The following is a 16,566-nucleotide window of genomic DNA, read 5'->3' as shown; positions in this document are numbered from 1 at the left end:
AAACATAACTTGGCTTTTTGACAGTTTCATGAATTGAGAGAGGGGAAATTATTTGAAGTTATATAATATGAGTGATTGAGACATGAAATTTCATCCAAGGAATTAGACCTGATCCCATATTTGAAGCTTCACAGAAAACCTCTCAATTTCAAAAGCTTTACAGAAAAACTCTTGAATTCAAAAACCCATAAAAAATCTACCTCGTTCAAATTTCATAATCAGTCTAAAAATGTAGTGTTCTCAAACAAAAATGAAAAAATACAAAATGTAATGATTTTTAAAAATTGCAATATAATTGACATAATATTATGGGGCTTCCCCGGTGGATCAGTGGTAAAAAATCTGCCCGCAGTGCAGGAGCCGCAGGAGATACAGGTTCAATCCCTGGGTTGGGAAGGTCATCTGGAAGAGGACATGGCAACCCACTCCAGTATTCTTGCCTGGACAATCCCATGGACAGAGGAGCCTGGGGGGCTACAGTCCATAGGGTTTCAAAGAGTCATACACAACTGAAGTGACTTAGGACACACATAATATTATATTCATTTCAGGTGTATAACATAGTGAATTGATATCAGAATATATAGATTCCTGAAGGCTATAGAATTTTATTTTGTAGCAAAAAGGCCCTCCAAATTTTGTCTGGATTCTTTGGTAATGACCTTGTTGACTTAGAAAAATGCACAATGTGACAGATGCAAGTTAAATTTTATTTGGGGCAAAAAATGAGAACTGAAGCCCAGAAGATAGCACCTCCGATAGCTCTGAGAAACTGCTCCAAAGAGGCAGGGAGGAAAGGTCAGTACATTTGTGATTTTGGTGAAGAAAGAATACATGCAGTCAAGCACATGTTTTTCCAGAAGGTTTCTAACTAGTCTTATGAAGCTTTTTCTAGTCAATAGGAAGAGTCATCACCATGAAGAATTTTAATGCTTTTCTAGATATGAGGAGATATAAAATTAGCTCCTTAAAATATCTAACTATCTGAAGACCTGTCCTGCCAGTTTTTTCCTAAACACAGAGTGCCTCATTTCTGCTCTCCAACCTAAACTCTTTTCAGGGAGTGTTGAAAATTGGTAGCTGCAGCAGCTCATGATTTAATGCCATGGCAAGTGCCAAATTGTAGTTGACAACCTCACCACATTGTAGTATGACATAGAGTCTAACATGTGTTCTTTTCTAGAGCCTTGTACTTCAACTTGCTAGGTCTCTGGATAATTCTGCTATGTGCAGTCTTTTCTGGTTTAACCATGTACTCTCACTTCAAAGACTGTGATCCTTGGACTTCGGGCATCATCTCAGCACCAGACCAGGTATGTGCTCCCTTGGGGCCAGCTGAAATGAGCATGTTTCTGGCCATCACTAGATAATGCTGAGCCTTTCTCTTTTTCCACCTGGACCTCTAGCTATTTCCCAGACCCCACCATTTGATTTCTTTCCTCTCCTCTTGGATGATATTGTCACAGACCAGGATCTATAGTCTTCACTCTCTCCTCCTACATATTAAACTGTCCCACTGTGTCTTGTGGGAGCTCCTCTCCCACAAATCTGGCTCCACAGTAGAACCATCATACCTAGATTCCCTGAAGACCTGTTTTAAGCACTTGTTTTTATGGCTTGGTTTCTATCATTAAAGTAAACAGGCAAGAAAATGACACACATTGAAAACATTAAAAAAAAAATTGAATATTTCTGAACATTCTACAGTTCATACAGTGGGTTTTCCTCATATGACTGTTCCCCTTCCTACCCCTTCTCCTAACCTCCAGTTGGACCTCAGCTCCATGGAAATTGGATGGATCATAACTTCATTTGCTGGCATTTAAAAACCATAGTCAATGAAAACTCCTTTATTATTACTTTCTTTTTTTCCCTACCTCCTTTTGCTAAAAAAATACAATATGTGCTCAGATGCTTAGTCTTGCCCAACTATTTATGACCCCATGGACTGTCACCCACCAGTTTCCTCTGTCCATGGGATCCTCGCAGCAAGAATACTGGAGTGATGTACTATTTCCTCCTCCAGAGGATCCTCACCCCAGGGATGGAACTCGTGTCTCTTACATCTCCTGCATTGGCAGGCAGATTCTTTACCACTAGCGCCACACAGGAAGCTCCCAAAATCCCACATTTCTGACATTGCTGATGAGACCACTCACCTGTCCCATCTCGTCTTGCCTCCTCTTCAGCTGCTGCCATACTTCGTCATGGAGTTATTTTCCACGATGCCTGGACTTCCAGGACTTTTCGTGGCTTGTGCCTTCAGTGGAACTTTGAGGTTAGTGTATTGATAACACTTGTCAATAGTGTTCTGATAATGAGGATGGTAATAACAAAGCAACTAGGATGACAAGAGTATTAGTGGTGCTCACCACCAGTATTACTGAGTACTCACTGTGTATTAGCTGCCTGCTGGATGCTTGATATGTATCTGCTCATTAGTTGTCATAGAGTATATGAGACCGAAACTACTCATTATCTTCTGCTGACAGATAAGGAAACTGAGATTTAGCAAGGTAGATAATTTACCCATGGTAAGAGGGTAAACTGCAGATGTGGTATGTAAACCTAGGCCTGCCCTTGCACTAGATCTCTCTGTTTATTTTCTCAACCTCTTCTGGAGCTCACTGCCCCCATGATTTCACATCACTTGCCCACAAGGCAGCTTTGTTTGCTGGCATTTCTCATCCACCTGCAGTGTATTCTTCCAGATCTCCCCTTTGCAATCCTTTCTCTACATCTTCAATAACATACTCAGGCAGCTAAGAACATCCATTTTCAAAATGTAGACATTATTCTAAATTCAAAATTATTCACACGTTTACTCTGACAGATATGTTAAAAGGCTTATACTATGCCAGGCACAGCTGGTGACTGTGGGGATGCTACAGAAAAGATTGGCGTAAATGTTACCCTTAGAGTTTGCATTCTAGTAAACATGGGAGATGGACAATATATAACTAAACAATAACAAAAAAACAAGCTATTGTTTGATGATGACAAATAGTATAAAGGAAATGACAGAGAGGTTAGGTTTGGGAGCTCTGTTTTTGAGACGGTCTTTAGTGAACTTCTATTTAAGTGTATGACATTTGCGTTGAGATCTAAAAGGTGTGAAGATCACAAACAGGAATTTTTGCAGGCAGCGAGGAGGGCAAATACCAAAGCCCCAGGGACATAATCTGTATGAAACAGTTCAGGATCAATGAGAAGAGCTGAAGCTTAAGGAATGAAGAGGAGAGCAAATGAGAAATTGGAAGAGGCCAGCAAGCATCAGATCAGTAAAGTTTTATGAAAGACTGAAGAGCTTTCATTGCATATTAAATAGGAAGGCATTGGAAAATTTGAAGCAGGGACGTTTGAGTGAGTGATATCATACAACTGAAGACTCGGTCTTCTTTGTGAAGGGAAGGGGCTATCAGAAAAGAAGGAGTGGTGAGAGCAAGTGACTATAAAGGAGACTTTTGCCTTAATCCAGGTGAGACATGACAGTCATGTGGAGAATGGTGGGGGCAAGAGTATTGAGAAAAATGGACTAAAACAATAAGACAGTATCACCTGTTTAGATTCCACATATAAATGATACCATATGGTATTTGTCTTTGTCTGACTTAATTCATTTAGTATAATACAAATTGCCTTGAGCAGAAGTGGGGTTGGCTATCTTTCCATATCTTCACTGGCCATTTGTATTTCTCTTTCTATGAAATGCCAGTTCATGTTCCCTGTTATTTTTTTTTTTTTAGTTTTCTTCCATATATATATATGGGAAAAGCTTACTGATATATATCTCATTTTTTCTCATTTGTCCTATGTATATTTGCTTTATTAATACTTTTGAGTATATGGAGCTGTTATATCATAATAATTAATTTTTTACATTATAATTTCTAGGTTTATATCATTCTTATGAAGGCTTCTCCATTCCATGCTTACATATAATCATCCAGACATCATTCTAGTATATTTATTGTCTTATTAAATGTTAAAATTATTAAATCATCTAGACTATACATGGGGTATATAAAGAAGTGGAGTTCCTGACTTATTTTTCTGCTAAGATAGTAGCAAGTTATCTCATTATTTTTAGTGAAAAGTCACCTTTCCATCACTGACTTGAAATGCTACTTTTATTACATCTTACCTTCTTTAAAATTTTTGGAACTTTTCCTGGATTTTCTGTTATATTCCTTTGATCTATTTGTGTACAGCTATGATGATACTAATAATTCTAATGACTAAACTTTAAAGAATGATTTTCAATATGTTAGCTTAGTATATAGTATTTATTCACTACTTTTACAGAATTTCCCTCTATATCAGTTTTTTTCTAATTATTTTCAGTCCGTTCTATAGAACTTGAATGTACTCAAGTCATAATGTTTGCAAATACTTTTGAGTTCTTCTTTCCTAATAGCTACACTTCTATGTTCACTCTCATATAATTATGCTTTGAGAACAATGATAAGAAAATTGATGGATTACAGAAATCTTTGTTTTGTTATACACTTTAAAGGAAATGGTTCCTGGATATTACCAGTAAATATGATACCAAGTTTTGGTTTGAATGATATTATTTATTTACATTTAATATACTTATATAAAACTAATACAATCATAAATAAGAACAATAATACATATATTTATTCTGCTTTTCGGAAATACTTTTATCAGGGAGATATGTGGAATTGTGATTACTATTGGCATTTTTGAAATGACTATTGTTTTCTTTCCTAGATTTTGACATATCAATATTAGTATGCTGATGTATTTCTAAAATAGCAACATCTCTGAATTCACATAATGATTTTAGCTTGCTTATGGTGTAATTTTAATTTAGTGTTGTGCTGAACTATTTTTGCTACTATACTTCGTAGGATTTTGCATCAGTAGTACAAATGATATTGTTCTGTGGTGTTAGTATCGGTATCTCAGGGAAACTAAGGAAGAAACAATGAACAGTAGAGGATCAAACACAAATAGGGATGACACATTAGCTTTCATTTGGTCCCTCTCTACAGAGCTTGATTTATTTATTCAATTTTCCTAAAGCTGACTCCATAATGGATAAATATAGCTGTCAACAGATTGATTCTGTCTTAAAAGAATGATTGATTCTTTTGATCTCAAATCCAAAAATTCCAAGAAAGAGATATACTGGACAGTACATATTATAGAGAGATTTCTTTTGCTATAAGGTTAAGGAGGATGTCGGGTTAAGAGAATGGGGAAGACAAGGGAAGGGGTAGAATAAAGAGATGGTGGTTTAGTGATAGGAAAGAAAAAAAGATTTTCACCATCTTGTACCAGTTTTAGAATCTGAGAAATTGACATATGGATAATATATCTGACTGCAAAAGCAGTCCAGCAGAGGTTCTGCAAATCTGATCCTTCTGGGGAAAATCGGCTTTTTGTTGCCTCCCTCCCAGTGGATTCAAAGGTAGAAAATAAACCCTAAAGCTTAAAGCTTTCAAATGATGGATTTTAAGCCATATATGTCAGGAGCATGGAAGCTTATTTTATTTGATCCTCTCCTTTCTTTATTTGACTTGCATGGAGCTGCAGACAGAAGAGGAATCTTCTAGGGGACATACACTGTGCCTTGATTCTCAGGAAAAGGAGAAAGCTAAGCCGAAGTACTTGGAATTTCAGTTTCTAGAAATGGGTCACAGAAAGTTTCTACTAGCTGTATCTGTCATTAGGGAAAGAACTTTTAAATTTTTCACTAGATGGACCTGGAACCATTCCAACTGAAGTAAACTACAGCTAATAAATTAATAATAATACTATTATCTTGCATTACAGAAAATAGGCAAAGTTTGAATTTTCTTCCATGCTGTTGCCATAGCTATAGCTTGTCTTCAAATGAGCATTGGAGGATAACAAAACAATTAGCTAATGGATAGCAATGGAAAACTCACAAACAGCTGGCCGGGCTTTGTTCATTTGCTTGTTTCTTTTCCAGAACTTTTGTTTGTGCTTGTAATTTTGCATAACGTGAATTTAATAAATACATCTATCTTACTAGCTAAAAATATTCCTGGTCTGGATGAGAAATTTAATAAGTTTTCATGCTATTCTACAAAGGAAACTCCAATTTTTTGGTTTTTCTGTCCATTAAGCAAATTTTGGGCTGTAAGACTGAAGTCTGTTTGGAAAGTCAGAGAGAGAATACCAAAACTTTTATGTGCTCTTGATCTCTGCCTACTTCCTAGCATTTTCTTTGTCTCTTTCTCTCTTATTAATTACATGCTAGTCACACTGGTGCTTCCTGTTGTTGGATGAAACAAGTTTTCCATTTGCAGGCATTTACTTAAAATTTTCTTTTTGTTCTAAAACATCCTATTCTGAATTTGCAAGGGTTCTTTCAGTACCTGTCTTAACCACCACTGTCCATGGAATTCTCCGGGCAAGCGTTCTAGGGTGGGTTGCCATTCCCTTCTTCAGGAGATCTTCCCAACCTAGGGATCAAACCTGGGTCTCCCGCATTGCAGGCAGACACTTCACCATCTGAGCCGCCAGGGAAGCCCTTCCTTAGAGAAGAATCCTAGCTTCATTTCAGTTTAGGTCTCTGCAAGATATGCTTTCTTAACTCTTTGCTATTTTTCTTCATAACAGTGTAGTCAGTTGAATAATTGGTTGTTAAATATCTATGTCACAACTAAAGTGTAAGCTCTGTGTCTTTCTGGTTCACCATTGTATGCCTAGTACTCAGAATGAACAGATGTATAAATGGTATGAATGGAAAAAGAAAGAATGAATGACATATTGTAGTGATTCCTGAATTAGGACAGTCCCTACTTTCTGCCTCAAGTTTAACCTACACACATACACACAACCTCTCTGCTACTGCATGCTAGCTCATTTAAGGTCTAGGGAAATCAGTGGGAGTTAGAGAATGAAAGCTTAGCTTCTTCACTGGAATTAGAGGAAGAAAGTGAAGAGCATTAAACACAGAAGCAGCTTTGGAGGGTGAGACCCTGTAGTTCCCCTGGAGATCCAAAATAAGGACATACGTCTATCTATTTTGTCTAGAGCCTTGCCTTGTCTATTTACCCTGGATGCCAGGGCAGGCCGGTCAGCTTTATTTAGTTTGGGCTATGTTCTTGTTTTTTTCTCCCTATAGCACCGTGGCTGCCAGCATCAATGCCTTAGCAACGGTGACCTTTGAGGATTTTGTCAAGGGCTGTTTTCCTCGTCTCTCTGACAAGCTGAGCACCTGGATCAGTAAAGGCTTATGTAGGTACAGCCGGTAGATCTTCTATTCCATATCATGAAATGTATATGTGGTACGTGTCAAAATCCTGCACACTCTATTCAGCGCATGCTGACAGGCACAAGTGCACTTGGAGATACGTGAGTAATCTCACATATAAATTCTTTTTTACATTGGGGTATAGTTGCTTTACAATATTGTGTTAGTTTCTGTTGCACAACAAAGTGAATCACTATATGTATACATATATCCTGTCCCTCTTGGATTTCCCATCCACCCCCAGCCCATCATCCCACCCATTTAGGTTGGCGTAGAACACTGAGCTGAGCTCCCTGTGCTATGCAGGAGGTTCCCACTAGCTATCTATTATCTATTTTGCACATGGCAGTGTGTATATGGGCTTCCCAGGTGGCGCAGTGGTGAAGTATCTGCCTGCCAATGCAGGGAAAAAAGAGACGCAGTTTGATCCGTGGGTCAAGAGGATCCCCTAGAATAGGAAATGGCAACCCACTCCAGTGTTCTTGCCTGGAACATTCCATGGACAGAGGATCCTGATGGGCTACAGTCCATGGAGTTGCAAAGAGTCAGACAAGACTAAGTGACCAAACAGCATATATATGTCAATCCCAATCTCCCAATTCATCCCACCCTTCTATTCCCACTCCCCGCGCTACGCAACCTTCTAAGACTGAACTAGGAGGAAATAGAAAATATAAACAGATCAATCACAAGCAATACAATTGAAACTGTGATTTAAAATCTCACAATGTACAAAAGTTCAGGACTGGATGACTTCACAGGTGAGTTCTATCATTCATTTAGAGAAGAGATACCACCCATCCTTCTCAAACTGTTCCAAATGATCATAGAGAAAGGAGCACTCCCAAGTCCTTTTTAAGAGGCCAAGATCACCGTAATACCAAAATCAGACAATGATATCACAAAAAAAGAAAGTTGCAGACCAATAGAACTGATGAACATAGATGCAAAAATTCTCGATAAATGCTAGCAAACAGAATCACATATAAATTCTTACACTTCCAAAGATCCCAGGAAACCAGAAGGGTACCAAGAAAGAATGACTGGCTAGCTTAGCTTTCACCAATCTTATATTTGACATTCTCCTGTGTTCATCCTACACTCTAGATTCATCACATCAACACCTCTTGATTATGCCATATATTGATCCTATTTGTTCCTCCAAAGACAAAGACATTTAGCTCGCTGTGGCCAGTCAGCTTGTCTAATAAAGTCAAATTGTTTTCTAAGGAATCCTGTATTACCAAACTCCTGGTAACCTTACCCCAAAAGATAATTGCTCTTTGCTTAATCATATAAATGCATTTTATATTTATAATCACTATTGCACTTATATTGAATTATAGTTTTATAAAATTTACTTCTTTTTAAGTATAAACAAATTATACACCTACTTACTATAGGAAATGTTGGTAATTTGGGAAAGTGTATGTGCTTTTAAAATAAAATTATGTATAATTTTGTTCCTGGTTATTTTTTTTTCTAGTATGCTATACTGAGCATCTCCCTGGGCCATTTAATGTATTCTTTGAGAACATGATTTTGATTGATTGCTTAATGTTTTACAAAATGACTCATTTTTATGCTGTTAGTTTGAAGTTTTTTTCTTTTTGGTAACACTGTAATGAAATCCATATGTATAATTTTTTATTGTATCTTTAATTTTTTTCCTTAGTCAGGGACTCCAAAAGAAAATTACCAGGTTGAATAAAATGCTATAGTGTTTTGTTTTCATTTGTTTTGTAAAGCACATATCTGGCCATTGGCACAACTCTTGTTTATTCTCAAAACTTTAATTGATTTTCTAGTAATTATGGTTATTACCTTCAAATATTGATGGTTTTATGGTATCCTCATTCTTAAATGTTTCTCTAATCTGTGGTTTGTGTTCTCCATATTCTATTTCTCTAATTTTCATAATTTTTTCCTCTCCCTCTGTGTACTTGAAGGGCTTAGATTTTTTCTCAGTGTTATTGTAAGTCTTCCACAAAATAAACTTCTTAATAATAGTGATTTGAATTCTACTATAGTATTTTGTTTCTCACATTTTACTATTAAAAATACAATCACACAGCAAAGTTTAAAGACATTTGTCATGATCTCCTGTATATATACCACCAAGATTCTCCATAACGTTTTATTGAACTTTATTTTTCACACATCCATCTAACTCTCTATCCATCTATTAATCCATCATATATTTGATATATTTAAAAGTAAATCCAGACATCAGTATACTTCCCTCTAATTATTTTAGCATATTATTAACTAGAATTCAATAATTGTTTAAAGTTTCTTAAGTGTAAAATTTATTCACAATGACATGGAGAAATGTTAAGTAAGCATTTGCTGAGTTTTGAAAAATGCATACACCTGTGTGACTCAGCCACTAAAGATATAAATCATTACCATCACCCTCAAAAGTTCTCTCTTGGTTATTCCGGTCAACTTCTACTCCCACTTCTTCCAGAGGCAACGACTATATTTTCATCATAGATTGGTTTTAACTCTTCTAGAATTTTAGGTAAATAGAATCACACAGTACACATTTGTTTTTGTAAGACTCCTTTCACTCAGCATAATATGTTTGAGATACATTCATATTGTTTTGTGTATCAATATTTCATCCCTTTTTATGGCTGAGTAGTATGGCATTGTATAGATACACTGCTGTTTTTTTGTTTTTTTAACTTCTATTGATGTACCTGGATTACTTCAGTCTGAAGTTCTTATGATACAGCTGCTGTGGATATTCTTGTACAAGTCTTTTGTGAACATGTTTTCATTTCTCTTTAGTAAATACCAGGAGTGAAAGTGCTTGGTCAACTACCATAGTTTTCAATTTCCTTATAGTCCTTTCTTACCACACCTGGATTCATCCTCACCTAAGCTATAGGTGTTTACCCTATCTTGCTGTTTTTTTCTTGCCATTTGTTTTCTCTTGACCTGTACTTTTCAGTTCAGTGAGTCCACATGTTTTTGCATAGTATTGAAATTACCAGACAGTTTCTAAATACTTTTTTATGGTTCTTAAGGTAAATTATTTCCAGAAAACATACTCTGTATTTGAGCTTTTAAGTTAATATATTCATTTCTTTCTTTGGCAACATTTTGGCATGGATCCTATCTTTTTTCTTTTCACTTATGCTTGAACAAGAGATTGGTGCTGACCAATGTTTGTTAACTGTGCAATTGAACTGCCTTGTTTTTTTTACTATATTGCATAATGAGTTACATACAACTAATAGCAGGCGATGAGCATCACTTCTTATGCAATTCCCAATTTCTAGCAGATATTCAAGAACATGCTGGGTAGAAGTTGCTGCTATGCCAACGGTTTATTGTCTGATCCTCCAAGCTGTTGTAACACTGGGAAAATCCACAGGATTTGCTGAAACTGTGGTGCTTTCTCTCTCTCACACGTTTACTGCTTTGTCTGTGGATCCATACACTCTAGGTCTCCATGGAACACCACCAATTCTCCCTAAGCCCCTTGCTTTCAAAGTTGCTATTGATTTGGTGGACATATAAAGATTTGGGGGAGATGGGGACTGAATCAATTCTCTAGTCAGCACAGAAAAGTAGAACCCTTGGACTGAGGGGTGGTTTCCTAGGATCCCATTTGAAACAGATAACTGTTGGCTCAGCAAGAAGATAATTAATAGTTGAGAAAATGTGTTTTAAATTTTCTTCAGGCAGGCAAAATTCTCCTTATTCATGAAGTGATACAGAATTAGGGCAGACATTTATTTCTGATGTGTAATCTATCATCTTTAAAAATAATGGGAGCAATTTTATAATTCTGAAAGGTGTTTATTGGTCAAACTTGGTTTTATTGTTATTGTGTAGGTTTCCTTATTTTTCCATGTTTTATTGAGAAATTGTTAAAATACAGCTTTAAAGTTGCTACTCTGATTTCATCTTAAAAGTGAATTCCTGATAATAAATATGGATATCACATACCAAATCTGATATAATAATAATAACAAGCATATAGTTCTTGCTATATAGCAGGTACTCTTGGATAAATTAATTTAGGTGTGGTCCCTTCCTAGAATGTGAGATCTTTGGGGGAAGCGGCATTTATAGCTTTGGCATTTAGTAAGTGTTTGACATACTCAGTGAAATTAGTGGTGACATTGGGAACTGAGCCAAATATTTACGAGAGAATAAATATAATAAATTAATTTATTTATTAAAATTTAATAAAATTAAAATTTAATTTTATAATATTATTATAAAAATAATAATTTATTTATTTTATTTATAATAAATAAATTTTATTTATTTCAAATAAAATGAGAAAAATCATTTTCTCTATTTCTATCACTGTGTCTCTGTCTGTATCTGTCTCCAGCTCCTTGTCTCTCATCCTTTCTCATTTATTCTATGGGTTTGAATGGGAATTGAATAGTTTTAAGGTAGTTTTTCAACAAAGTTGTATGAAAACAATTGTGTTTTAAAATATGGCTTAGAAGAAGGTATCACCTTTAAAAAACAACCAAGATATGCTGGTTCATCCAGCAAGATCCTATGATGGTAGAGGCACACTGTGCAAGATGCTTCAGAGCGCGGTACCCTGATGGCCCTTATGGTCCTCCAACATAGCCATGTAAACAAAGAAATCCTTATGCAATATACTGAGGGCCATCAGGAGGTTATGAATAAAGCATGAAAAGACCAGAAAAAATTTCCAGATTTGCAAAATCTGTGAGGTAAAGTGTATAGATATTTAGCCATTTTAAGGATGAAAAACTACACATATCTCAGAGAAGTTAGTAATTTCTTCAGCTGAGTATAGGTAAGTGGTTGAAATGGACTTAGTTCTCACTTATTTAGTCTGGATTAGTCTGTAGACCAGTGATCTTTCTGCATCTTCATGTTGCTTCAACATGACAGTTTTCTTCTTAAATTCTGGAGAGAAGACTCCTCAAGGCTGGATTCCAGCTCATTCTGCCCGACAGAGGAAAGCATGTGTTGGGGGAGAAAGTCTCTTCAGTGCCCTTCTTGGGGCTTGTGATAGCTATGTGGGGTAGACAATCCTTCCTGAGACCCCTTCCGATATGGCTTGCATGAGAGAGAACCCTGAGTAGAAGCTCAAGAAATCCCTCAAAGCAGGTTGGATGATAGTCATGCATTTTCTTTCTTCAGGTCTCTTATTTGGCGTGATATGTACCTCCACAGCTGTGGCTGCATCCCTCATGGGTGGTGTCATACAGGTAATGACAGATCTGAGAATTTATTATCCTTAAATAAAACTAGGATAATCATATTAGTAAAATCCATAATTAAAATGAACATTGATAGAATGATTATTTTGGTCTAGCTGCAGTCTCGAATGTATTACCTCATTTGATCCTCATCGCTTCCCTAAGATGTAGTATGAGCAGTGTCCTAATGTCACAAGTGAAGAAGCTAAGAAGTATAGCAGTGAAGAACTGTCCCAAATTCAAATAACTGAAGCATGAGAGACCTCGGAAACGAGCCCACCTCTACCTATTAACAACGCTGGACTACCTCCCATATGTTCAACTCCCAGTTCAGCTTATGTCAGCACTAGAAAGTGCTGACAATCTGTTTCAACATTTATTTTGTAGATGATACAGAAAAAAAAGAAAACATCCTCCTCGAGTTCTCCCAGCTAGTTAGTGGTTAAACCATGTTTATGACCCAAGTCTTCTGAGCTCCCCCTTTTCCTTCCTCCAATTGCTCAACTCACAAAGTATCATCAGATAAGCAATCTTCATAGTCTACATCAACCATCTTAATCCTGTCACATCTTTGTATAATTTGAACATCCTGTATATTTTCTTGGCATGGTTTAGGTTTTCAATACATGCTGCTTAAATGTAGAAATGAGCGAGAGAGAGTGAATAGCCATCACTGACTTTTATAGGACGTGTTTTAGTTTCCAGGGCAGTGGATCTTGCTTGATCCTTCCAATGACTCTTTACATAGGTTCCATTATTTCCTTTTTGAAGTACAGGAAACTGAGTTGGGTAGTTTAATACCATAACAATCCAGTTGTCTTTATAAGAGAAGTTGTGGGACTGGAAACGTCCTGTCCTCTGTGTTAAGTATGAGCTTTATTTAATGACAGTTACTTGCTGATCTCTTTACAATTTTTGAGGACTTTGATATCTCCCCCTCCACACAGCAGAACTGATGTGTTCATGAAGTTGTCTTTAGTGACCTCAACAGCATTTTTGAAGGTTTGCGTGCTTAGTCGCTAAGTCATGTCTGACTTTTTGCAACCCTATGGACTATAGCCCTCCAGGCTCCTCTGTCCATGGGGATACTCCGGGCAAGAATAATGAAATGGGCTGCCATTTCCTTCTCCAAAGGATCTTCTTGAGCTTCTTGACGTTGGGATCGAACCCAACGTCTCCTTTATCTCCTGCAATGCAAGCAGATTCTTTACCCAGTGAACCATCAGGGAAGCCCCTTTTTAAGGTTTATTTCCCCCCATTTCCAAGTTACCTCTGATGCTTTGTGTCCCTTTGTTTTCTCCCCTTTATCCAATCACTATTTACTCTTTTTTCTTTCTATTTTTTATTGGAGTATAGTTGATTAACAATGTTGTTTTAACGATGGATCACCATGTCCAATTTGGTGAGAATTTGAAACAATGAATTGTTTTCTTCCAGAGATATTTGCATGTTAAGCTTATTTGCCATTGAGGCATGAAAGGCTCCAGAATAGATAAGGGTTCCTGCAACACTGGTGTAACGAGTCAAGCTTACCATGCAGAGGGAGCTGTGAGGGATGCTTGTCCTTATTCAAATAAGTATGCTAGGTTGCTTCTCTTCTTGATTGGTTAAAATGTGTGTCACAGAGTTCACACAGTTTAGGGGATGCCAGTGGGCAAGAAATGAACACATTGATGTGTTGTTTCCTAGGAGAGAGATTTGTGTCTAAAATGCTCTCCTTGTTTCTCTGAAGACATCTGATTTGACAGGTGCAGAAAGACAACTATAACATACCATTTAATTTTTCAATGCATTACCCTTTCAGGAAACTACAGCACACAGTACCATAGCAAAGACTCTGGGAAAACCTAGTAAGCTGTTTCACTTTAAATATGTGACCATAGACTCATGTACAGGGAGAGAAGATAGGAGGAGGGGCAGGTAGCATCAGTCAGTTCAGTCGCTCAGTCATGTCCAACTCTTTGCAATCCCATGAACTGCAGCACACCAGGCCTCTCGATCCATCACCAACTCCCGGAGCTTACTCAAACTCATGTCCTTTGAGTCGGTGATGCCATCCAACCATCTCATCCTCTGTCGTCCCCTTCTCCTCCTGCTTTCAATCTTTCCCAGCATCAGGGTCTCTTCAAATGAGTCAGTGCTCATCAGGTGGCCAAAGACTTGGAGTTTCAGCTTCAGCATCAGTCCTTCCAATGAATATTCAGGACTGATTTCCTTTAGGATGGACTGGGTGGATCTCCTCGCAGTCCAAGGGACTCTCAAGAGTCTTCAACAACACAGTTCGAAAGCATCAATTCTTTGACACTCAGCTTTCTTTATAGTCCAACTCTTGCATCCATACATGACCACTGGAAAAACCATAGCCTTGACTAGACGGACCTTTGTCAGCCACATCAGTAGAGTAACCAATGGAGATCTGGTAACTAATGATTTGTGGAGTTCCCTCTGGGAGAAGCCATTCTATCTATTATGCTGCTGTCTTAATGGCCATCAGCTACGGGGTTGGTCAAAAAGCTCAAGATCTTACAAGACCTTACAGAAAACTGGAATGTACCTTCTGGCCCACTCAATAGTTCTGCTGAGGGCTGCGATGACCTTTGTTATTGTTTTTCAGTTGCTAAGTCGTGTCTGACTGTTTGCAACCCCACAGACTGCTGCACTCCAGGCTTCCCATGCATACCACGATCTCTAGATTTGTTTTTTTCCCCAATTTAAGAAAGTGCTTTGCTTGTTTTTTGTGGGTGTGGGTGGTGATCTTTCTTTCTCTCGAAGTATAAAACGAAGTACATTCTAGATTTCAAAGCAGTCCAACCATCAAATGACACACCTCAGGGATCAGAGAGCTCACCAACAGGGGAAGTAAGAAGATAATAGTAAGATGATAATAATGGTGGATCATATTTTGGGGGTGATTATCATGTGCCCCAGAGTGCCCAGGTTCTATTTAGATTCTATTGGATTCCACATTGAATACTCTCAAACAGGCACACACACACAAATCCTAGGAAGCAGGTATTAGAAGCAGGTATTTTGATCCCCACTTGTCATCTGAGAAGGCTAGGACACCTCAGTCCTGAAACACATTTCTTTAGCTATGATCCTCTCCTTGCAGCAGGGGCTTAAATGAGATTTGGCCACTCGGGTAGGGGCTATTAAATGAGCTCTGTCTTCCTTCAATTCAACATACTTAATGACAAAAAGAAAGACAAGAAATTGAAGTTGATTTTGTATATTACAGAAATATGTATTTTTAAAATCCAGAAACTCTTTGATTTATTTCTCTTTTATCACATGAAGACTTCCCTTACCTGGAGCATATTGGCTAAGGACTTTGTAAGAGATTTTTCATTATTTTTCTCCTATGGGGGAAATAAACATTTATCCTAATTTATTGATTCTCCCATATAATAACTAGTAAGTTAGCTTCCAGATTCAGCAACCACAGCAACTAAAAATTAATACTATCAATCATCAGAGAAAATGTGAAGACTATTAAATATTGACTTTGGGGAAGAGTATCTACTGTAATTTTATCTGTCTCCATCTTGTCAGAGATCTATCTGTGACATTGATTTCTCTAAAAATTATCCTGGAAAAGCAATCATAACAGTGCAATGTAGCTCATTTTTCTGGACAAAATAATTTATATTATAGCTGGAATGGACTTGAAGTCCCCTTGGTCCTACTTCTATTTTATTTTTTTAAAGAAAGGAGACTATCTGAAGTAAAATAAATCTGAATTAATAACTGAAGTTTCACCAGGTCATATTTACATGTGGCAGAGTCAAAATGAGAATCTAAATATTCTCTTAGTGATGAACTCTTTCAAAGAACTTTTTCTCCTTAAACAGAAAAAGGAGACCATGATGGTTGTCCATGTTTTTGTCTCTTTTTAGGTGGGACTTGCTTTTAGAAGAGAAAATGTGGGTTTTACAGCCAAACAAAACTGACTTCAGATATTTAAATCTCACCTCTGCAACATTCTAACTGAAATTATACCTTGAATATGTTTTCTTTCAGTCCAAATTTCTCATCTGTAAAATCCAGTTAGTGCTACCAACTAAGCAGGGTAATTGTGGGGATGAAATGAGATCATTTGTT

The 16,566-nt window shown here is 37.1% G+C and overlaps 1 protein-coding gene across 1 annotated transcript in view; it reads left to right on the top strand.

Moving 5' to 3' along the window:
* SLC5A12 (solute carrier family 5 member 12) overlaps positions 1 to 16,566 on the top strand; it is a 45,059-nt gene that overhangs the window by 21,403 nt on the left and 7,090 nt on the right. The window contains exons 7-10 of the mRNA XM_055422690.2: positions 1,184 to 1,313; positions 2,190 to 2,278; positions 7,127 to 7,239; positions 12,407 to 12,474. Coding sequence (XP_055278665.2) covers positions 1,184 to 1,313; positions 2,190 to 2,278; positions 7,127 to 7,239; positions 12,407 to 12,474 — 400 coding nt within the window. The remainder of the gene's footprint in view (positions 1 to 1,183; positions 1,314 to 2,189; positions 2,279 to 7,126; positions 7,240 to 12,406; positions 12,475 to 16,566) is intronic.

The sequence above is a fragment of the Moschus berezovskii genome, chromosome 14 (genome assembly GCF_049115385.1).
Source record: "Moschus berezovskii isolate FMDL1 chromosome 14, NW_MosBer_1.0, whole genome shotgun sequence".
In the NCBI taxonomy this organism is placed as follows: Eukaryota; Metazoa; Chordata; class Mammalia; order Artiodactyla; family Moschidae; genus Moschus; species Moschus berezovskii.
Note: the sequence above shows the minus strand (reverse complement) of the source record. Positions and strands in the feature narration are given on the sequence as shown.